Source organism: Rhodamnia argentea, chromosome 6 (genome assembly GCF_020921035.1).
Source record: "Rhodamnia argentea isolate NSW1041297 chromosome 6, ASM2092103v1, whole genome shotgun sequence".
Classification (NCBI taxonomy): domain Eukaryota; kingdom Viridiplantae; phylum Streptophyta; class Magnoliopsida; order Myrtales; family Myrtaceae; genus Rhodamnia; species Rhodamnia argentea.
This window is the reverse complement of record NC_063155.1, coordinates 28,557,909-28,582,516: the sequence shown is the minus strand read 5'-3', so window position 1 is coordinate 28,582,516 and position 24,608 is coordinate 28,557,909. Positions and strand designations below refer to the sequence as shown.

General features: G+C 38.7%; 2 protein-coding genes across 6 annotated transcripts in view; both read right to left on the bottom strand.

Moving 5' to 3' along the window:
* The window catches only part of LOC115757354 (DNA (cytosine-5)-methyltransferase CMT3-like), a 266,289-nt gene that overhangs the window by 146,297 nt on the left and 95,384 nt on the right, over window positions 1-24,608 (bottom strand). The window lies entirely within an intron of this gene.
* Window positions 1,954-5,894, bottom strand: LOC115726696 (zinc finger protein 4-like). Of its 4 annotated transcripts, none has more exons than XM_030656689.2 (3): window positions 5,490-5,894; window positions 4,846-4,937; window positions 1,954-3,070 (listed from the first exon to the last, which is right to left on the bottom strand). In XM_030656689.2, exon 3 carries the CDS (start codon window positions 2,982-2,984, stop codon window positions 2,241-2,243), a length of 744 nt encoding a protein of 247 aa, XP_030512549.1. In that variant the 5' UTR covers window positions 2,985-3,070; window positions 4,846-4,937; window positions 5,490-5,894; the 3' UTR covers window positions 1,954-2,240. The 4 variants fall into 4 exon arrangements, with proteins under 4 accessions (XP_030512549.1, XP_048137372.1, XP_030512540.1 ...); XM_048281415.1 differs by lacking the exon at window positions 5,490-5,894 and adding an exon at window positions 5,034-5,476; XM_030656680.2 differs by lacking the exon at window positions 4,846-4,937.

Genomic DNA, 24,608 nt, shown 5'->3' with positions numbered 1-24,608 from the left:
ACAAATGATGTATCCACATGACCCGACAGAACATGAACAGAAAATTAAACAAGAGGCATAGTATTTCAACATTTCAACAATTGTCTCAAGAATTCCGCCAATTTTCACATGGTTGGAAGCAAGTGAACCCATGAGATTGACTCTTTCCACTTATTTTTCATTTTTCTTTATAAGCGATAAACTAGGAAGCGAAGTGTCGGAGAATTAGTTATATTAGATGACATTTGAAGGACAAAAGCTCCTGAGATATTTCATAATTTTGTCGATTCTCTACATCTCTCAACATTGTGCATGTATCTTAATTGATATGTAATTTTAGATAGTTATTGAATAAAGCCTATAAATAGGCTAATGTATTCTTCTTCGATAGATGTATAAACAATAAGGAAATTTCTCCCACTTTGTTATTCTCAACTGATAGAAAATTTAAACAGAATTTTCGCTAGCATAACAGTTTTTAAGTGACCGGAAGAGTAATATCATGTTGTGGACCATAAATTTTTTAAGGGGTGAACCCCACAACAATTTCTAATTTTTCGATATATATATTTTTTTTGTGTGGCTTTCAAAATCCTACAGTAAATTAAGAATTGTCACATAATCTAAACCAACCATTTATCCAATAACTTAAGCGTTTTAGAACGGTTATCGATGGTCCTACGAAAATTCATATTGTTATCGGAATAGGAGATATTGAGTTTAAATCTTTTCAAACCCTATTTGCCTCCCCAATTAAATATGTCCGCAGTTAATACTAGGCAAAAAGATCGTACTAAGGGTGAGGGGATTGATATGAGATTTAAATATTAAATCACGTATTCATTTAACAGTTTAAACTATAGAAAAGGAATCGAACAGTATGTTTGCATAGCAATAATCTCGAGCATGCCCCCACGAATGAAAATTGGCGGTCCCTTCTATGTGTCTTTCATTTTCCGGATTACTGTGTCTGTAAACACCTGTGCATGTCCCAAGCGTGAAGATCGAAAATTCCTCTGGATTGTACAGTAAGATGTAATAGAGTTGGTACATTCATAGCGTGAACATGATCAGTTTCCCTTGATATTTTTCCTCTCTAAAACTTGAGGCAACTGAAATTCGTTTTCCATTTGCCCCCCCGTCATAGTGTCCCCTGAAGGTGAAGAGGAAAATTTGCCCGAAAGCCGGATTTGAGCGAGCTTGAGAGGGTCATGCGACCGTAAACTGACCGGTCTCTATTTGATGAAGTCACCGAGCGATGCCGCAAACAGGGTCTTTTCTCAATTGGAAACTCTATAAAATTCTTAATGGTATAGGAGATGTTCACCATTGTATATTCGTTCTGCAGAACGAGGGACTTTAAGTGCTGTTATAACTTGGAACAACTCCTGGCCGACATTGCTTTTATTGTCTGGAACTAATGAGTCGCCACAAAATCGTCCTAGAACAGAATTGCTCCAGAAAAATAGCTACATTTCCTTGGAGACCACCACTCAGTTTCTGGTGTCTCACAAGGTAAAGCATCACACTTCCACCAACATCAAACTCAGAAAGTACTGAATTTAGCACGGGGTCTATGGACTTCAAAGAAGAAATCCATGTATGGCATGTAAACTCATCGATAAAGTTAAACGTAGAACGGGAACGACAGAGAAGTTACTGTTGGCGTGAGCTGTCAATTAGCTAATTGGTGTATTTTAGGAATAGATTAGCACCATATTGAAGGAATCGTTTTGTTATTTGTGAATATCTTGTTACCATATTTGTAGGAGGAAGTTTAGGTTAAGTTTGTATATGTATCACTGTTAAGTTATTGCAATGAAGAAGAAGTATTCCTTCCCTTAGAAAATTCTTTTCTTCAGTTACTCCAGGAGATCCCCAGCAGTCAGGCGGGAAATCCATGTATGGCATGTAAACTCATCGATAAAGTTAACCACAAATCAAGCAACGTCTCTAGTAGGCAGAATAGTGAAATCTTGGTGAATCTCGCAGCATTAACACGCATAAGGCTAAAGAAATGATCGTCTCCTCTTCCATTACAGTTAGAACAGCAAACAGGAGTGCTGCAAATTCAATTATAGCAACTGATAGCATTGTCATAGCACGTCAGAGCAAAAGGCAGCAAGAGAGAAGGCGAGACACCAAAACTTCATACCTCGCAGCCATTTCTCATCAGATCTCACTGTACAAAGACAAACAGATGTCACAGCATAGCAACGGGTGTACAAGAACTGAGAATTAACGTCGGATCGGATTTGTTCCTAAAGTTTCAACGTAAGGTCGGGTGACGAAGTCTCAATCCGTGGAAATTTCGACACCTGGACAAAGTTCACATTCGAACCTTTGATTAAGTAATCCGTGGGAGGGCTAGGATCACTAGTGCAATCCCTCATGTCCAATTGCCGAAAACTTCCTGGCCAAAACAGCGGCGCCACTTCATCTTCTTCAACAAACATCGGCGCTCCCAAATAGCCCTTCTCAAACTTCGCTCCACCCCTCAAAACTGCAGGCCGACTTTCTGGAGCCACCATATTCTGGTGGTGCACCCCTGCGTGAGCTTCAATGCCAAGGGACCTAATCGCCGCACCGTGAAGCGGCAGAGATGCCAAGCTGGTATATCTGTTGGAGAACATTCCCATCCGCATGGCCCTCTTCGCCATCGTCCTCTCCCTCTTGTGAGCATTCTGATGGCCGCCGAGCGCCTGCGAGCTGTAAAACTTGCGCTTGCAGTAATTGCAAGAGAACACCCGTGGGAGTTTAACAATGGAAGGTTGGTCAGTGGCATCAGTATCATTACTCTCTCCAACAGCATTCACCTCGGCAGGAACATTACTGCGGCAGAAAAGGGTCAAGTCGAGTGACACACTGTCCTGATCCAAGGAAGTGGTCGAGGTAACTTTGGAGGGTTCGACAGAGATTTCCTGCACACATGCCTCGGAAGCTACCTGGGCACTGAAGTCCGAGGACTCATTTTCCGTTCCTGAATCAGAGTTTTGTGGCAGCATGTCTGGACGAGACAGTTGAATTTTGGTCTGTGTTTATGGTGATTATCGCGCCACTGAAAATAGTAAGATGATTAGCTAGGTGTTACCTGCATAACCAGAGACCAGATTAGTTCTTCCACCGGGGTTAAGGTACGAGCCAAAGAGTTCCACGAAAAAATGCCATATTTATCTTCTCCATCACAGTTTAGGTCACTTTTTAGTGCCGTGATGCTTAGAAATTTGTATCAAGTAAACTAAAACTTGTGAGCCAACCGAATATCATGATGTGCACATCAAAAACAGAAATCAACAAGTTGAGGTTAAAATTGATAATTTAGGTTTTCTTACCAGGAGTAACTTTATGTGCTCTGCATATGGCCAGCGATTTTCACATATTGAACGACTCCTCAATTTTATGAAATTCAGCTACTTGAATGACTAGAAACTCCAATAAGTAGATACGATCACAAATGAAGTCAACTATCATCAGCGAACTCCATGAACTTTCAAACCATAGTTTGCTAAATGTTGCGTTTTAATCCATCAATCATTTTGCAGTGTCATGCCTTTCGTGTCCACTATTTGTACTTTTAGATGCAGTTATTGATTTGGCAATCCAGGAAAACCACTATTGTAGTTCCAATCATCAATGGGAATCACCATCTGGAACACCACAACAGAGATTCTATGTGTGGTGACCAAAGAAGGACGGTATACACAATTTCCAGCAAAGCCAGATACTACGGTTAGACTGACAAGCATTGCGAGGGAATATAATCAACAAGTTCCAAAAAAAAAAGATCGAAAAAAACAAGAAACAATTAACAGAATTGTCAAACCCAAGGAAAATGCAGGAAACACAAGTGCTGAACTAGATAATTTTTGCCAAGAAACTGTGATACATGCTACAGCTACCGCATTAATGTTTCTAACTCCTCAAAGAAATCAGAGATTCACATCACTAAAGTTGATCTTTGCATCACCTCAAGATTTACACCAAGACATGACCTCAAGAGATATAAATGAAGCTAAAGCAGAAGAAGTGTTACGTAGAAACAGGAAGTTCCCCTCTTCGCTTGCCAATATCGCAAGTGTTCTAGGGAGGAAGAAATTGATATAGAAAAAAGTAGCAAAAAGTGAATTAGAAGCTCAAGCACCGTCACAGAATAGCCCGCGCCACCATTTTCTTGATGTCCACACTTACATGTATTCATGTGCATCTCGTCTTATAGTTTGGTGAAATAAGTTGGGAGATATGACTTGGCCTTGTGGTTGGTCTCATATTCAATTACCATGTTTCCCTTTTCCGATCATACCTATTCTTAAGAGAAAAAAAAGTCTCCGGGTTTACCAATGCACTGCTGCAAATGGATGAAGAGGACTTCCTAAAACAATCGCCACAACCTAACATGAGAACGAAGCAGAAACCAGATATTTGGACCATCCAAAGGAGGCTGAACAGAATTGGGAGCTCTACTGGAGTTGGGCTTGCTCTTCCATGTGATGGTTGAGGGACCACACTTCTTGGTCTAAAGATTGTGTTTTCAAAGTAACAACCAAGTTAACCAAAGTGAAGCGACTCAAAAACCGAAAAATCATGAATGAAGACAACTTTTTGAATTACTAACAGTAACGATGTACTGCTGCAAAGAGAAATGAAGCGATCTCAAAGCATGTCGCACCTTTAACCTACCAATGCAATTTAATTGCCAACTAATCAGGTATGATCATCTGAAATAAGAAGGACAGTAATTCTTTTCGAAGTTTCCCTCGGTAATTGGAGAAACTGCAAACTTCAATATAACCAATTACTTTATCATCACCAATCCATAAAAGTTCCTGGGAGTTCTTCCTCAAAAGCCACAGTCTAGACATTGAATACCTCATTGGAAAAAAATCTGGCTTATTCAGTTCTTGGCCAGGCCTTTTTTTTTTTTTTTTTCAGGAAGAGATAAAAGGTCCTCAAGGATATACCTGAAAAAGAAAATTTTCTCCAAGATCACAACTTTAGTCAGAATATGTTTATCAGTACATCTCAGTAGTGAATTTTCCAGAAACGCCCCGGGGCACCTCGTTGTTGTTCATCAAAATCATCTCTTTGATCAGTGATGGTAAGAGGTGAAGAACTTTGTGCATTCTGTTCAGATCCGAATGAACAATCCTACTTCAAAAGTTCTCTGCAATTGTTATCGGGTTCCCACAAGTTTTTTACTAACATCTAACAGCTCAAGTCTTAAATATTTGAATTACGACAAAAAAAAAAAAAAAGAACTCAGAAAGAGCAATTGGAGAAAAGCAAGCATCCCCGCAGCAGAAAGCAAGGGAGATCCAGATTTGACAAGCAAAAGCACATGCAAGTACCCTTTTAACTGGGAAAACCAACAATTCCACCACATAAAAAGGAAGATGTAGGAGGACAAGAGAATTAGACTAAGCATGATAACACACCCGCAGAAGAGAAAAGAGAAACTACAAAGGGCTACACCAGAGAGTAAGTAAAAGATGGTAAAGGTATGAAAAGTGTACCTGCAGTGGCAAATCATGGCATTCCCAGTTTGAGTGTGAAAGAGCAGTTGGAGAAAGAAAGGAGGCACCTTAAAAAAGAGGAGTGTCACCAATTCAGAAAGAACAAGACAACCTTGTGGGTTTTTTTCCTTAGTCTTCCACAAATGGAGTGGGTAGGGAAGTGGATGGAGAATAAATGGAATTCCAACTATCCTCAGTGTCACTCAGTCTGCGTGGGAGAGAGAGAGAGAGAGAGAGGGAGAGGGAGAGGGAGAGTGTAGAAGAGCAATAATTATGCAGAGATGGGGAAAGTCAGGGGAGTCAGAGAAAAAGCAGATGACACCCGAACACCCATTGGTTGATTCTTGGGCTCTCCAGTTCCTCAACAGCCAAACAATGGTGGATAGAGAGAGAGAGAGAGAGAGACTAAGAGACAGGGAGTGGAGTTCTACTCCCCATAAAAAAACAAACAAGAGTACTTGGCGTTGTTTGTTGTTTCAGACATGACCCACTTACACAAGATAAGCACATAGTGTCTATCTCCCTCCTCATTCTCTCCTCCCCACTTTAAAGAAAAAAAACGTATGTGGTCAGATTCTTTTCGACGTCGGGCTTTTAGCCAAACCTCTGCTGTTCAGATGGTCTCCCATGACTTCCCATCTCCTGCTCATACAAATGCAGCTGCTACGTTCTGCAGATTTTGTCCATCCATCTATTTCTTTTGCTTTTCTTTTTTTTTTTCCTTTCCTTGCCTTCTCTAGGATCACTCCTTTTCCTGTACTTGCTATTAGTCCAGTGGAGCGGACAGACCCCACTGCCTTTTCTTTCTTGTCACCTTCACTTGGTGACCTAGTAGTTTAGTTTTTTTCTCCCTAATACTTAATAGAAGTTTGTGGTTATGTAGCCCACACGCAGACCAAGAGACATAAGCAAAGAAGAAATCTGCGCCCCCTCACTTGACTAAACACGCGACTTCGAGTACAAGAAATGGCCTTTCGTTCCAAACCGTGAAGCTTACGCGCAACCTTTCAAGATCATTCTGAGTCACGTCTCGAGATGCGGCCTATTCTAGTTTTGCCAGTTAGACCCGACTTGCGGTTCATTCTATGTTACATCAGTTTATTCTCGCTATATCCTGAATAAACGCTCCTTTTGGGCCTGCATCGAGTAAAGATTTGTTCACGACCGCTCGTATGACCGTTGTCCCTTTCGGGCATATTAGCAAGAGAAGTGAGAATTTCTCCAAAGGATATCGAGATCGAGATCGAGATCGGAATGTCAATCCTCGTTTCGCAATCTTCTGGGATATCCTTATCTTACGATGGGTTTTGATCACGACTATAACGTCTGGGCAATGTTGAGTTTCAGCTATGAGAGCGACTCTTTCGGGAGCCGACAGAATTTTCTACACGAGTGGCGGAGTAGCTAATGGTGACGGTGACTTGATCAAACACACTGTGTGAACGTGAGTTTTGTTCCGATTGATTTGGGTTTTGGTATGGATATGGCTTTGATCTGGATCGTTTATAACCCGACCCGGTTCGCCCTTGTGTATGGATCCACTCCTGTTTGAGGGGGCCAAAAACAAAAGTTGAGACCTCTTCTTGGAGTCAGGACGAACTTCCCTCTGTCTGGGCATGTCACGTTAGGTAAAGACATCGGCATGTCACATTAGGTAAAGACATGATAATTTGAGTGTTTTTCTGTCGTGTTACCTGTCTTATCATTGAGAAAAGGTAAAACAAAAAAAAACAAAAAAAAACCTAATATCATGAAAAACTTCAAACTAATACACATATAACAAATTCATCCCAAATTAATTCAAACTAATATAGTTGTGACAAATTTATCCCAAATTATTTTTTTAACCGCCAAAAATCCTAAACCGGTACACCTGTGACAGATTTACCCTAAATTAATTTTTTTGATCTCGAAAAACTCTAAATTGATATACCTATGGCAAATTGAGTTAATACCATAAAAAATTCCACACTCATACACACGTGACAAATAGAAAATAAAAATTCAAGCTGGTATACCAGTCAATTGTTACGTGTCATACAACGTAGCACTTTCACGATTAGATTTAATGAAAACTAAAGCACAATAAATTTATCAGTTTTTGGTAAAATTATCACAAGTGTATCAAATTGGCTTTTTTTTGTTAAAAAATAATTTGTGGTAAATTTGTGACAGATGTATCGGTTAAAAAAATTTTGTGGTATTAACTCAAAAAAATTGTAAATTTCATGTTATATAAATACAATTGGAGCCTTACCAAAAAAAAAACAAATACAATTGGAGAGAAATCCGACGAAAAGTAGAACGATGTCCGTCTAAAATATAGCTCAAACAATACGAGTTCGACAACATAGAAAGTGAAGAATCGGTGAAAAATAGAACGCCATATCCAAGAAATTGACGGTCCTAATTGAATTCCAACTCACTCCTAGCTGCGATTAAATTAACGAATATTAAATTAAACGTGGGTTGAATTCAACGAACGAAAAAGACTTTTTAAAATAATGGAAAGTATCGAAAAGGAAAATCCGAACGCATTCTTTCTAATTTTTAAATAGAAGGGAAAATCTGAAAAATCTGATACTCTCTAATTAATCAAATCAAAACCAAATCAAGCATGTTCAGTTTGACACGTGTCGGCTGGCGAGGCATGTCGTGGAGGGGTGGTCGTGGTCCCCCCTATTGTAATCTCAAACTTTGTACCTCTTTCTTCCTCCGGGCGAGTGGGATTATACTATGTTGGGATGCTGAAAATAAAAATTATTATAAGTTTTTCTGTTTTTTTTTTTAGGGCTGATAAATAAATTATTACAAGCTAAAGTACAAGGGAAAAAAAAAAATCCAACAAGATCTGATTCTGAAAAGAGGGGGGGGCCATTGGGCTTTCATGCCTTTTCGTTTTGTCGCTTTCTGACCTCTTTTTCGGACCCTTTTATTTTGATTAGTGTTTTTGATAACTTTCTTTTGATTGATTTGATGCTGCTTGTCTTCTTTTTCCATTAAAGTAAGATTTTGGCAATCTAGGGATGAATTATTTGGTCACTACTTTTATCCCTTATGCCGAAAAATAACGTTGGACATGTTACGATTGGTTCGCCGCATTTGTGTATTCGGTAATTCTCTGTATTTATTTAGTGGTCTACTTGTAAACCATTGATTTTCTTAATATAATTATCGTCACGCGACGATATAGTCATACGCACTGGTAATATATTTATTTGTGTATTCGGTAATTCTCTGTTGTTTGAATTTGTCCTTTTGTGGCTTCAATCATGAGACTTTGGCCACGACAATGATTAGAGTTACTCTCACGCTAGGGAGATAGACATATTGAATTGGTTGATATTGTATCGCACTGGCTATTTGCCCAAAAATTATTGACGATTTGTTCGAGTTTGAACCGTAAAGGAAATTTGATTCAAATAAGTTTCCTAGTTGTAGTTGGGTTCTTAATTCGAGTAGATTTCCTCTTTTGGATCAAATTCCTTTATGTATAAGAAGTAGGTTTAATGAAGAGGATCAAAGAGACAGATTCTTCGCAAATTATCCCTTGAAATGATCCAAGAGAAGCTTTTGGCTGCAATAATCAATAGTAAGGCATGCTCGTAAATTACACTAAAAAGCTTCAGGGTGGGACAGCTTGGATTTTGCGTAATTCTTTTGTAAAATTGAGAGATTAATGAGGAATTGTGAGCGCTACACCTTGTGAGGTAATGTTTGTGGATTATGGTTGTTCGTTTCACATTCCGCCAAATAATAATTAGTTTACTACTTATCAATGCAATTATATTGGTAACATGCAATTAGGGGACAACGTAAAATGCAATATTATGGGTAGTGACGATGTTAGAATCATAATACATAATGATACCGCAAGGATATTGCTTGGAGTGAGCTATGCCCCAAAGATTGAAGAAGAACCTAATTTCCTTGAGTTCCCTAGATTCAATTGGGTGTTGGTGTGATTTAAAAAGCAGAGCTTGAAGACTATTCGATGTGCCATGCTGATAATGAGAGGAGTTAAACACACGACATGTATGAGCTTCAAGTGAAGACAGAGACAGATTTCGTCGTGGAGATGTCGGATGCTTTTATTTGAGACTCGTAATTGCGACATATGCGTTTGGGGTATATCGACGAGAGAAGCTTAAAAGTCATAAGTGGAAGTAATATACCATGTGGTTATGTGGTTGAGAAACCTAATGTATATAGATGCCGTGACTTAACCAAACAATGAAAAGTGCACTTCAGTACGATTGCTAGAGAAATCACAAAGTTTGTAGAATTGATGCACTTGGATATCTCTAGCTATCGCAACTTCCTTCTAGGAATAGTGCAATATTTATGCTAACCAATTCGTGAATGAGACTACTCGAGGACGACCTGGTGTTTATGCAAAGGCAAAAGTTTAATACTATTCACATTATTGGGCATTCAAGAGCTTTGATAGACAAAGAAGACTAGTAAGACAGTAAAAAATCGGTAGATTGACAGTGAACCACGACGAGTTGCAAAGTTAACGAGCAACAAATTATTGAAGACAACATATGAAATGCTCTCTTGTGCCAAAATGGCTAGGAAATTCCTATTGGGTGGGCTTAGAATAGTGAGCCAACCCCATCAACTATTTGACTCATGAGGAAGCGTGGCCAGGTAGTACCGGTTATTCTGTAATACAATATTTGGTTGCCAATGTTATGTTAAAGTGATGATGACAAGCTTGATGGAAGGACAAGAAAGTGCATCTTCCCAAGCTACGCACAACGTGAGCGGGGCTGTCGGTGGTAGTGTTGGAAATTATACTCGCTAATTGCCAGTGTAGAAGTTACATTCGATGTGTCTCCAGCATTTCTAGGTAGGAGTCATTGCGATGGTGTTTATACGAATTTGGACAGTATTCAGCTCAAGGTGGAGCTACAATTAGAAACTCCTAAGGCGAGTGCTAGCGTGGTCATTGACAATGATGGTGCTTGTAGCCGAGTGGAGCCTTTAAAGCCAACAACTGCTATAGCTGTCGAGCTTGATATACTACGTGTTTGATCTTCTAATAGATATAGATACAACGGTGGTTTTGCTTTATATGTGATTGAGGAGTTTGTGTCTAAAATTCTCTCGGAGTAGCTAAAGGTGCAAGTAGAATTAGTGTTTTGATGAGGTCTGTGGTTATAGTTGAAGTTCAAATGAGACTTGGACTTTGAAGATGTATGTGGCGTTTGAAAATCTTATGCGGGGCTATATATATATACACACGCGCGCACGGGGGAAATGAGACTCAATCTTTTTACCACTAATTTCTAAGCTATTTTCTTTCACTCGTACAACTATCTGATTTAGGTCATCAAGCTCAATAATGAACAAAAAAGGAGATATCTATTCAATTTCTTTTCAAAAAATAAAGGAAAGAGAATTTTCTATTTTAACGAATTGCACATAAAGATATTGACATCACACAAAGAGTTAGTGATATTTCATAACTAATCGATTAAGCGGCGGCTCGTAGACCACCTAAAAAAAATATTTATTATTTGATCCATATCCTGACATAAGAGGTCCAATGATCTCGACTCAGTAGGTTTCTGATTTGGATTCTTACATCTTTTTTCCCGATCCAATCTTTTTCTACATAAAACTGGGAGAGCACCTAAGGGACGTTCTTTTTCGGGAATTATACCTTGAAGCGGGCTTTTAGCCATGACAATCCAATTGCGTGGCGTGCTTGTGAATTATTTCACTGAGTGTTTGAAATCATGAAAATCTCGTGGCGAGATTTTGTATCACTCCTTTGTGAAAGTAAGAAATTATCGTATCAGAAATCGTAAGAGCTATATACTGTTTGATGCAGTGGGTGTAATCGAGAGCTGAGAAACATTCCAATGACTCGAATGTAGTTGTAATCTCCATTAATCGCTTGATCTACAATGGAACCTTGTGCTGCTCTCTCCGTGGTTTAGGTCCCATTGACCAAAACCACGTGAATCCGGAGTCCGTTTCATTTCATGTTTCTTTTTTTTTTTTTTTATCTCATTACTTGATCGCTTGTTTCTCGCGACAAAGATTATAATTAATCTTACTCAACAAACCACAAAACACCTAAGAGTGCAAAAAAAAAAAAAAATTCCAGAATTATGGAATTACTGCCGTTGCGCAGGTTTTATCTTGATCCGCGGAGAGAAACTTAGTAACACCTAAGAGTTGATCTAACCCTAATTAACCATGTTGGCTGTGATGGTCAACCGTAACATCAAAAACCACAGCGTCTGCCGTTCGTTACTTCACTAATTATGTTAATATCAGTAGTTACTGAGCATGATATAACTCGTTTTAGCTGTCGGATTCATGGATTATCGAGAAGATCGTCTAATCTTCTGTTATTGAGAGAAGTAACGACCAAATCTGCATGCCTTGCATGACGATGATCGGATCTTTTGTGGGCCTTGGCATTGAAGATTGCTCCTGGCCTCTTGGGCCCATGTCTAATAACCATGTCTCCACTACGAGGAGCGAAGATTTGGATTTGATCCCCGCTTGAAAATATAGATGAAACGGGGAAACTTTTTTTTTTTTTTTTAGGGCCGTGAGTCCTCGCCAGTCGTGGCCAGGGTCGTGGCTTCGCCCAGCTGCGAGCGAGGGCTCGCGGCCCTCGCCCAGTGGCCGGCGGATTGAGTTGGTGTAATGGATCCAAAATTCATGATATACCGAAGTTCATTTTCGGATCTAAAAATTCGTATCGTAAATTTTTACTTCTATTCATGTAGGCATGTGAAAAGATATGCCAACCAGGCAACCATCATTGTTATGAACTAGTACTGCTTTGCAAATCTCTATCTAGTGAAGTGAGAGCTAGTATGTAAAGAACACGCCTATGGACGGCCCATGGCTCGATGTCAATTCCTACATCTTGGTCGGAGCAAATGCACGCACGCCTTGGGTAAAAGACGACTCACCTCAATCTTATCAAAAAAAAAAAAAAAACAACAGCTTTCGTCCTTTGTTGGAATCTACCGACTCGCATGATTGGAAGCAAAAGCGCACATGTTCACGCATTTCGACCCGTTCGAATTTTTCGTACTTTCTTTCTTTGTTCCTCTTATCTTTCCCCCTCTCGTAATGATCGTCCTTAATTTATTAAAATCCTAAACTCCCGTTAATCTCCCCTTTTTTCTTAATAAATGATAAAGTGATAATAAAACGTGAAAAATCGGCGAGGCTAGCTCGAGGATTTTGTGAACATATGTAGGTACGGTTCGTTTTGAAAAAGGGAAGTTTAGACGGATACAACTTCCACATACTAGACATGTGTGTAGCATTATCGATATTTTAGGATGTCGATTTTTCTAAGTTTTGTTAATCAGCGAAGACATGAATCCACAATGGATACAAGTGCATTTTTGAACATTTTTCGATTCCATCGGAGAAATTATAATATCAAATACAACAATGAAAATAGACCATTGATTTTCTTTGGGTCGAACGCACCCATTCTTTTTATTGTGAATTTTCGATATTTTGTGGCCCCCTAGGTGCGTATGTTGGGTCTTATGAAAAGTCAGAAGTAACTATTTTACGTTTCCGTTAGAATCTAAAATATGATTCGACCATAGAAATACACGTATGGATGTACGTATCTATATTTATACGTTGTATACGCTTAAGGTAGCGTCAGCAAACTGAGAAAAAGTGTAAATGAAAAGAAGGAGAAAAACTCACACTCTAGACAAACTCCGAACTTACTGGAGCACCACCAAAAGAGTTTTGGTTGCGGGACTTCTAGGGAATGCAACAAGAAATTCTGCCGGGCACCAAATATGTAACTGATCATAGGTGCAAGTGCAATGCATGTCCTAGGTTCTTGTCAAAATAAACAACATCTTTATTGCTCACTTCCAACCTGATTTCCAACAAGAATTTGCTTATTAACGACCTCTGTGAGCAGAAAGCAAGCTAATAGAAGAATCGTTCACTTTGTAGCTTTCCAAAATTTGAGTAGGAGAAGTGTTAAAAAAGTCTTAAATCTATTGCATTAGTGCCAATTCAGTCCTAAACCTTTTGCATTGGTGCTAATTAAGTCCTAAACCTTTTATTGATGCTAATTTAGTCATGAACCTTCTCTATTGTTATCAATTTAGTCATAAATCTTTTATATTTATACCAATTGAGTTAATCCGGCCAATTTTGATCGAAAATCGTTGACGTGGGCATCGATTGTCCTACATGGCACGGCTAGCGCTAACTTGGACATTTTTGATATTATTTTAATATTTTAAATAATTTTTTAAGCATTTTTTTGGTTTTTTTCAAACTTTTTTTTAAATTTTGTTTAAAATATAAAAAAAATTATAAAAAAATATTCATATTAGCGCTAACCGTGCCACGTAGGATAATTGATGTCCATGCCAGTAATTTCCAATCAAAATTGGCCAAATTGACTTAATTGACATAAATGCAAAATTTTTAGGACTAAATCAGCACTATTGTAAAAGGTTTAGGACTGAATTGGCACTAATAAAATGTTTAAGACCTAATTGGCACCAATACAAAAGGTTTATGACTTAATTGGCACTAATGCAATAGGTTTATGACTTTTTTGACACTTTTCCCAAATTTGAGCACCATCTCAACAATTTCGGGCAGCGGAAAAAGGGTAGCAATCATTGTGGAAAAATTGTCCAAAAAATTCTGAACTTATTGCGGTTTGGCGAATTCAATCATACATCTTTCGGTTTCTTTGATTGAGTGCAAAACCTTTAAATACTTTACCAATTGAGCCCATCAAGCCAATTTTCATTTGAAATTTGAAATCGTTAACTTGGATGCCAATGGCATCACATAAGACGACCAATATTAACGTGGATAATTTTTTTTAATCATTTTGAATAAATGTTGAATTTTTTAGTACTTTCTTTTCTTTTCTTTTTTCCTACCAAGTCGAGCGAGGGTTCGCCCCTCGCCGGTCACGAGCGCCGACTGTGCCATGTCGGACGTTCGACATCTACATCGATGATTTTCGGCTAAAATTGATCAGATAGACTTAATTGACAAAGTATCAAAAGATTTAAGACTCAATCGATAAAATTGAAAGATTTAAGACTGGATTCGTCAAAATATAATAAGTTTATGACTTTTCGAATAACTTTCCTGTTTATCATATGGATATTTTGTGGTAGATGATGCCAGAAAACTTTATCACAAGATCCAAGGAGCTGTTTTTTTTTTTTTCCCTCCTTTCATTTTCCAAAAGAGAAAAGGAAGTAAAAAAAAAACATCATCATTTCTTCCTTGCTCCTTACATAATAACAACACAGTGTTTTCTAGTCATTTGGTCCACAAAACTCCAACGTGTTCAAGGGAGATTCACATCCTTCAAAGTGCAAACATGTTGACCCGAAAGGAGCCTATGTGAAGCTAGCACGATTCGTGACATTGTCAAGTGCGTTACGTTGCGCAACAATCGCAATCATCGGAGTCGTCAAAAGTGTGCCATGGGACCCCCCCCCAACGCACCTTCTAGTTCTACCATAATTTGTCCGAGCACAACGAAACGCCGTGGCTCCAACTCGTGATCCACGCCTACGACATTTCATCGATGGAGGACATTATGGTTACGTGCTGAGAATTGCTTCTCTCTCTTAATTTAGATTATCTTTTCTTTTTGCATGCTGCTTATCAACAGGTACTGAATACGAAAGCCACAAGTTCGATTGTGTGAACTTTAATGTCGGTATAGGACGACATCGTTTCACATCGTGCAATATTTACCGAGTTTTGCTAGTATGACAGTCTTTGAATAACTGTCAAAGTAATAATATGTTGTTAGCCACGAATTCTTGAATGAGTGGATCTCATTTTAAATTTTTTTTAACGGTTCAAAACATACCGTTAGTCTCACAGCGGTGGAACAACGATGGTCACATAATCATTCCTCATATCCCACAAAGCCTGCGCTATTGACTTATAGAACCATGGAGTCGAATTTTCCAATGGCAAGAACCAATCCGAGCCGCTGGAATCTCGTGATCACACGACTAATTTTGAAAATTTTATACGGGGCAGAATAATATCTAGGCCGATTGCAGATTGTGTGCAAGTTTAAGGCTTCTAATCTATTTGTCAATTACGTATTGCACAACAACATACATCGTGCTCGAATAACATTAAATCACGCATTCATTTAACAACCGATTAAAGCTTTTCACAAAACCGTATGTGGCATCGCAACAAAGGACTTTATTACAAAATTGAAAATCTCTCCCCCACAAACGGCAACCATCTAATGATCAAACGAACTCGAGAACTTCTCAAAGAACACGTTCCTCAGTTTTTTGCCATTTTGCACCTTTTCTTGTTCGTGTCTCGTTGACAATAAAAAAGTTTGGGACCGAATGGAGATCGCCAAGATCTTTATCTCGATTCGGTAAAATCTGCCTTCGCTTTAATTAAACATGGGTGAAATTGAAAAGAATCTCGATTGTGGTAAATATCTCGAGCGGATATTATTCGTTTTCTTTGTTTTCAAACTGAGTGACGTGTTCCTGTTAGGGATGTTGTGGATCGCCAACAAGTCAAAGATCCTATTACCTCTCCTTCAATAATGAAGCAAGTTCTGGTCCCATCTCTGTCAGTCGTGGAAAAAAAATCAAACTAATAACTCCATAATTGCCCGTCCTAACAATTTCGAGTAGCCAAACGCAGTCCTGAGATCAGTTAAAACCCACGTCAAGTCGTTAGAATGCATGCGTGTATTGTGTTAAAAAAATCGAAAATTTATGTGATGTTTAGCGGTTAATATATTTTAATTACTCTCATTACTTATTGGGTTCAACTGAACGTGTTGACCGGTTCGGAATTAAACTCCCCGAGTGAAAATATCTCATCGATCATAGCTCTTTTGTGCGGTCCACGAGCTCCAACTTGTTGAAAAGTTACTCAATTTAGGGAAGACCTTTCTGCTTGATTTGCCCATAAAGTCACGAGAAAAAGTGATACTTTTGGTCTGCACCAGATCAATTGAGTGAAGCATTGTTTATTAGGCGTCGTTGGGATGCTTTTGACCGAGAGGAAAGCTATGAAGAGCTGCCCCACCTTGCCATATCCGCGTGTTATCCTCTTTCAATCGAATGATATTCATATTCTCTTTACGTTGCTGCATCCAGTCAATAAGTCAGAATGATTTGATTAAAAGTTCGCATGATCCAACTCCGAGAGATTACGCTTCTTGAGGTGTAAACTCATAGCCACTTACATTCGATGAAAGGATGTAATTTGATATATTCTAGCGGATCGGAAATATAGAATATACCAAGGAGTCAGAAAAAAATGAAATTAAATAAGGGCATGAATTGTTCTCATTTTCTCAAATAAGGGCTTGAAATAGACCTTATTTCAAATAAAAGCATGAGGTGCTCTCTTTATTTTAAAGAAGGGCATAACCATTTTAGTGAGGTTGATAGCTTGCCACTGGGCTTTGTTGAGATCGGATTTTGCCTCTCGTTGATCAAGCCGGAGAGGCAAGCATTCGCCGTGTGAGTTGCCTTCTTTTCGTGATCATATTTCGGGCACTTGCGGATGATTTATCCCGAAGCAAATCCACGACAGACGTTGTAACTTACCGTTTTCCTTTTCTCTTGACGTTCACTCGAAGACATTCCCAGCATATAATCGAACTTTTCGTACGTAAAACTATCATGCAAAACATATCAAACTGAATACAAGTCCGGACCAAAACCCGAACCCATCCCAAACCCTAGACGGGATCTCTTTTACTTTTGTTTTTAAAGTCGGGTTTCATTCGAAATCCAACCAACTCCACGTGAAATACTTCAGCTCAAATATAGAAATATGAGTAACCTAGGTAACCTACTGTAGTACTCAGGAGAATGTGAAATTCATGAGATCATTGAGGTTCAGATTTTGGGATAGCTCCTGCACCCATCGTTCTCGGGTTTTCCAAAGTGGATATCAAATCGATCTCGCGACCCGAACCGGATGGGTGGGACGAGTCAAGAACCTCTAATCTCATCATTGCACGTATCTCCAAGAACGAGTGGCGATACGTACTATGGATGGCTAATTAAGCCATTATCCAATAAAGAACTGTAAACTCGAAGAACTAAGGATTACGGTTACCCCTAATCGAATCGACCGGACCAGTACACATCTCGGGTTTGGGCTGGTTATCCAACCCACCCCCATGATAAATACACATATATGCGTCCATACACACATCGGCGGGCATGATAAGCTGCGAGGCTCATGATCGGATCTTATTTTGGGATGAGAACAACAGGTAGATTATTTGTCTTATCCTAGCGAGCGCATAATTACGTCGAGCGAGCAACATGGGCATATTCTTAATGATAGAGGGACGATGCGTAGTTACAGACACCTTTTAAATGTCATCGTATAGATAAGAATTTTGTTCGAAAACAGGTTTGATTCTCCTTCTAATAAATCACACGCGACGTACGATATTATACCCTAATTGCTGCCCTATCCTCGGTATCAAACTCAAAGTAAAATGCGGTACGGTTCATCTTGTTTGAACAGTCGCACAAGCTAGTGGATTGCTCGGAAATGATGTTAAAGAGAGGGTCGAGTGGGCATAAATGATTATGATTCCTTGCATATACTTTGGGGGCATATGTACAATAATACTAAGATATGCATTGGGGCCTATGCGTGTTAGGAGTTGACCCCCATGAAACAGAAAAGGATTGTGGGTGATTGAGAAAAGATTACGCCAAGATTTGATTGAGATTGGGTTGAAAATTCGAGATTACTTGGGACCTTTTCAAAAAGTGTGATTCTCTCTCTCTCTTTTTTTTTTTTTTTGTACACGACATTTGGTCACGGGATTTGAAATATTGACCAGCTGCCGTGTGGAAGGTGAGTTTTGCAAGCTGCGACACGAGCATGACACCGGATTTCAAGATAATTTGAGGTTTGATCTCCCGTTGAATCAATGAGCTACGCTTGTGTGAGATTGAAGTGATAGAATGTTGCTGAAATCGATTCAAATCTCGTCAAAATTACGTGCATGTTGCTTTAGATTTCTAATAATTGATTCGCGAGATTTGAACGTAATTGGTTCGTGAGATTTGCCGGGGATTCAATAAGCTTTCGGGAAACCCGACTTCTATGCCCATTTCATTATATTATTAGTTAATAATTTAAAAAAAAAAACAGGATTTCTAGTTATTTCATGATCTGAGTAAGTTGATTCTTGATAAGTTCTCATCTATGATTTTTAACTTTAATTGTCATTTTCCATGTTATGAACAAAATTATGGATGCATCGTCCTGTCACTTAACCGGGAAAAAAGAGAAAAGAAAAACATCCTAGTCCGTCCTTAGTCAACTAGAAAAACAAGAATTTCATTTTCAAGTCGTACTGCATAACTACCTTGTTTTATGTCTTGCCTCCTAATTTTCAGGTGTTATAGCGAAACCACCTTATCTTATATGTGAGCTCTCGAGAATTAAAAAAAAAAAAAAGTCATGTCCTCACTCTACTTTTTCAAAGAAAAAGAAAAATACTAAACATCTAGATCTTTTGATTTTACTAATTGCTACGTATGGAGGAAAACCCTTCAATTACAAAAATGTGAAAGTATCAACGTTTTTTTTGTTGTTGTAAAAGTCGAATAAGCATGCATACTTGACCGAAAAGACTTGGTGTCTTGCTCGGCCCACCAAGTTCGAGGCCGAACGGGCATGTCTCGGATTGTCCTACACAGGCGAAACACGATAGCTCCGTTCGGTCCCTCCATCGGAGCCGAGGCTAATACGTCAGTGATCGATCGATCGAATAAGAACAGGACTACTCTCTAAACCAAACATAACACGACCCAATCAAGTAACCAATCGCTCGCCGACGGGATTGCGCAGATTGGGATTAGGGTTTTTCCTTAACTCCAAGTCTCAAATTGGAAAACGGTCGTCCCTCCTCCTTTCTTTTTCACAAAGGGTTCTTCCATGTAAGCGATGAGAGAGAGAGAGAGAGAGGGGGGGGCCAAGCGAGAGTCCAATGAAGGGTGGATGGGGTGGGGGACCAAGGAAAGGGGCAAGGCAGGAGAGCAGGGGATCGCAGCCAATCCAAGCGTAGGGGGGCCAGAGGCCATGTGAGGAGGAGTGATGGCAGGGGCATGATGATGATCATTCATTGAACATACGAACCCCAAAAGCCAGAAACCAATTTTTGTTCTTGCGACAGCGATGCCTACCTTTGACTTAGCCCACCCCACACATGGCCGACACTCCCGATCACCCTCACTTTGTGTGGCCTAGGGCCGATTTCGAACCCCACCCAAAAAAAAAAAAAAAAAAAAAAAAAAACTTTCTCACGGGCCCCTTCTCAACCCGACATGCGGATAATGCTATCCTCGCTCGATGGGCATTCGTCTAAACATCATTCGATAACAGATAACGGTGTTTCGATCAAGAAACGTACCCAATTAATTGTGTAATGTCGCGTCAACGCATCGTGTGGGATTGTGTTGTCATCCTTGAACCTAGACAAAAAAAAAAGGGTTAACATAATCTTGAGATAATTCATTTTTGTTCACATCTCTGTTTGCCGTGCATAATGATCTTAGTGGGGTTCGACTTGATTCAGATGCGAAACAATCGTACAATTATGCTCGCTCTGAAATATGAAAGAATTCGCACGACGTGCTCCTACAGTTGTGATTTTAGATGATTCGAGACTTCTTTTTCACGTAAGGAAGTCGAATTTAGTAATTAATATAGATAGAAAGAAGGGGAAATGCTCTCGGAATTAATGTTAACATACACGAACAATACTATCGGAAAAGGAAAATGTTTTTTCGACAGATCTGTCGAGAAAGATACGATCTCAATCATGGATTCACATGTCATCACCACGTGTTTTGTATGAAGCGCTCATCGATTGAGAGATCGGACGATAAAAAATAACTAACAATACAGTTATCTTGTCGGGCTAACGGACCATTCCAAAAACATTTTACTTAATGTATAATCTAACAATCTAATTACGCACGTATTGGAAGATCATCAAACTTTATTATTATTATTTTTTTTTTTTGCCTTCTGTCCGGACGAAGTCTCGTGTTCTTACACGGTGGTTGAACGAAGAGAAGGTGCAGGTGGTCCCCACGCAATCTTCTCCTTATTCCCATCAAAAGATATCGACGCCCCTTTTTCCAAAGGAAGCCCCTCAACATCTTCCCACTGTTTTACACACGTCTCGCCCTTCACCAAACATCTTTGCCCCCCACATTGAGATCCAACGTACCCAATGTACCAGCAGGCGACGTGGGTGATATGTTAATTGTAAGCCCAAAATCTTTGTAGCTTCTCTCTAATTTTGTCTAATCGAGCTTCCTCCTCTAATCGCTTCCTCCTCGACAGTCTTAGGACTCGGACGCACTTGCATTTCCCTTACCTCCGAGCGACTAGGGGTTTAAGGAGTAAGGCGGAATGAATCGCTTCGGATTAGCTAAGGATTTTCTGGTCAAAACAACCTTTCCAAGGGTTTCCAAAGCTCGGGTCTAATAATCTTGTATTATGTCGTTAATAATCCTCGGACGAGAAAATCAGACAAAACCCTAAATTCTATGTGGAGCAAAATTAGAGTGGGGAAAAAATCCACTCGAGAGAGAGAGAGAGAGAGGGGTATTTGGGGAATTTGGTTGACTGGAGAACAACGGGGGATTGTGTCAGTCCATGTGAGAATGAGATCCACGCATTTGTCGCAATGTCCTTTCCGCAGAGATCTCCGATAGCGATATCGATGGCTTCTCTCTCTCTCTCTCTCTCTCTCTCTCTCTCTTAATTGGATTTCAATTTTGACGATTTTGTCTCAACAGTTTGACAATCGCTTGCCGACTTTGAAACATTTCAAGCGACCTTCGGAAGATAATTCCTTCACATTTGGAGGTTCAAAAGCCCCCAAACTATATTCACCGCATAGGCTATGTTTTGGTCGTTCCAGTTGGGGGAAAAAAATCGGATAGGATAAGATATAAAATCCATCAAAGTTTACTATATCGTATATATAATTTGGTGAATCGGTGTATCGGTGTAAATGAACATAAAAATTGTAGAAATTGCGATGGTAAAAATCTCTCACTGTACTTTTGTCTACTCTATTTTCATTTGATTATTTTAAGTTCTTTTGCTGTTTCCATTTCGTCTTTCCCCTCCATCTTTCTCTAGTGAGATTTTATTAAATAGTAAATTATACTAATAAATTATGTGTGCATTTGCATATTAGATTTATATCGTGAGATAGAAATCAATTCGAATATTTAAATTAAAATAGGAATAAACGAAAGCAATTCGAAATTATAATTTTTCGCTGTTTTGTAGTTTTTACGTTAGAATTCAAATGTTATTTATACTGAAGTCTTGTTTTAATTTTCATAATGTCATAAGTTTGCAATTCGAGAAAAACAATTTTTATGCTATGGATATTAGAAATCACATTCACGTTTATCCGAACCTTCCATTGGGATGATTTTATTTGGACTACATCCCTCGTATATCCGATTTAATCTTGTCTTGAGCAGGCACCGAATACATGACAAGATTGTGGCTACCGAAGGTAGCCTAAATTTTGTGTGACACTAAATCTAAAACTTGTACCTGTGTGACACGCTTACCATTCGTGAAGGTTCCGCCAACGAGCACGGTTTAAAATCTGCATATATGGACGCCGTAAAGCAAATAGTATTGATATGGTGCCCACATGTCTTGAGTGAAATAAAAATGACGTTTTGACTGAAAATTCATCCGACGGAACCTTGACGTAGGGTAAATAAGTCGCATAAGCACGAGTTTTGAGACTTTCTACGACACAATAAAAAGTTTAAGGTAAATGTATCGTAGTGAGCATAGTTTGAGGCTTTTGATGTCGCAAAAATAAAAAATAAAAAATAAATGTGTCGTGGTGGACATAGCTAGTGATATTTTTGAAAGTTTTAGGACTCAAACTATATTTTCGGAATAAATTTTAGGACTTCCGATGTATTTATCCCTATAAAATATTTACTAGTCGGTTTTGTAATTAACTTGCAATTAGCACTTCAAATATAACATATTTTTTTCATCAAGTACGTATGTTTAACTTGCCGTCTCTCGGACAACCTAATGTGGGCTAATTGGAGATTAGCCACCATCGACCAATCAAGGCCGTGCCTAAATTACGTCGCACCTTACTTCTTGCTCAATCAAAATCTTGCAAGCTCGTGCACATCGACTTTTTCAGGTCCGAGCTAAGCAAATATCGATACAGGGACCTATACATGGTTTGTTTCGAAAGTTTTTGGAAATCGAAACAATATTTCACAAAATTTGCACGACTCTTCGCTTTTTCTGTAAACAAAAATAAGTTCTAAACCTTGGATACAACGGTGGAAATGAAGATGAACATAAAGAAAACAAAACAAAAACACGAGAAGTTATATTTATGTATATATGAAGGGCCTAGCCAAAAACGAGACAATAGTAGACATCGACTAGTCACGGTGGTGCGAGGCTGTGACCTAGCTAGTGAGAAGTGGTGGCCATGGACAGACGTGCTTTAGACTCTAGAGTGATAGGTCGGGGTCAAAAAAGTACGATGCAAAGTTTTCTGCCTATATATATATATATATATATATTAGTTAATAAAAAATATTCCAATATCAAAGACGATTTCTGATTAAATATTTTTGCGAACGATGAGATTTTTTTTTTTTTGTTCATTCGTTTTTGTAAGTGATACAAACAACTATTCATCTAAATAACTTTTCAAAGTCATTCATATTTTCGCGAAACAAATGAAGCGATGTCATATTTGAATTCATACTACGTAATATCATAGGTGATTATAATTAGAACTGATTTAGTGATCCTAATGACGGGCCGAAATGGCGAGAGTTACCTTCCGTGACTAGTATTTTCTTTTCCTGCCACGACTTATACAGTCATGCTCATCCTGGCTAGTGATTTTCGTTCTCATACTTTTTAAATTACTTGTGATACATAAAAACTAGAATAATTACTGCAAATGGAAATTCCAAAGGCCAAAAATGAAACTTTTTTGTTTTTTTGTTTTTTTTTTAACAATTGAAGGCCATGCGATGCGACAAAGCACAAATTTGCTCCGACCGAATATTTGGAAAGAATCTGCCCCAATCTTCTCAAATTGAATAATTGGGAAGAGAGGGACAAAGTGGGAAGAGGGAACAGAGTACGATAAGACAAACAAGCATGATTGTCCAAAAAAAAAAAAGAAAATCAGTGTCCAAATTGCAATTAATAAGACTATAAACGTAGCACAAAAAAATCGATTTTCACGTTAAAATATTGTCCCATGTTGTTGTGAGCATGTAAATCGGGAAGAGTCGTCGGTATAATAAGTTCTTATATTTCAAGACATTGAAAGTCCGATAAAAGATTTTAAGAGATCTTCTCGACTCACATTCTAAATGTAATATGATCTAATTGAAAAAGAAAACGCAAAGTTGGAATCAATCTCGACGTATTTTGTAACTATTCGTGTCATAATATCTATCAGGAACTCGCGAAATCGAACTTAAAAGTACCACATTTTTTTATTGGTCGAAAGTACAGCATTATTCTGAATAGCCTTCTGTGTTTTTCAAAACAAGAAGAGCCATTAATGAATTGGAGTGTCCATAAATTACGTAACTTACTAATCAATGAAACGTCCATGGATAGTATTGTTTGATAATAAGATACCGAGCATAGTTAAGGCATCTAGTTATTGATTTCAACGTATAATTACGCTTACAGTGTCTGCATTTTCCTTTCAAAAAGAAAATATATTCTTCTCTCGCTCTCTCCCCTTCGTCTACATCTCTCTCTCTCTCTCTCACCTTTTTATCTCGAGCATGTCCCTCACCGATTGCGTCGAGCTTTGGGCTGGATGCCATGGCCATGCTCGATACGATCTCGTGGCCATGGTTGATCGAGCTTGTTATGCCGGAACTTGTCATGCAAAAGGGCATGTTAGGGATATCATTTTAATTTTTGGGTTTCTAACTTAACCCTACTTATTTTATCTTTCTAAATTTGTTTAGAGAGAGAAAATAAATAGTTTTTTTTCTCTCTCCTTTTTCTTTAATGAGCAGGCAC

What these genes read in the sequence shown, in the direction of transcription:
- LOC115726696 (XM_030656689.2), bottom strand. Translation starts at nt 2,984, where the DNA reads ATGCTGCCACAAAACTCTGATTCAGGAACGGAAAATGAGTCCTCGGAC.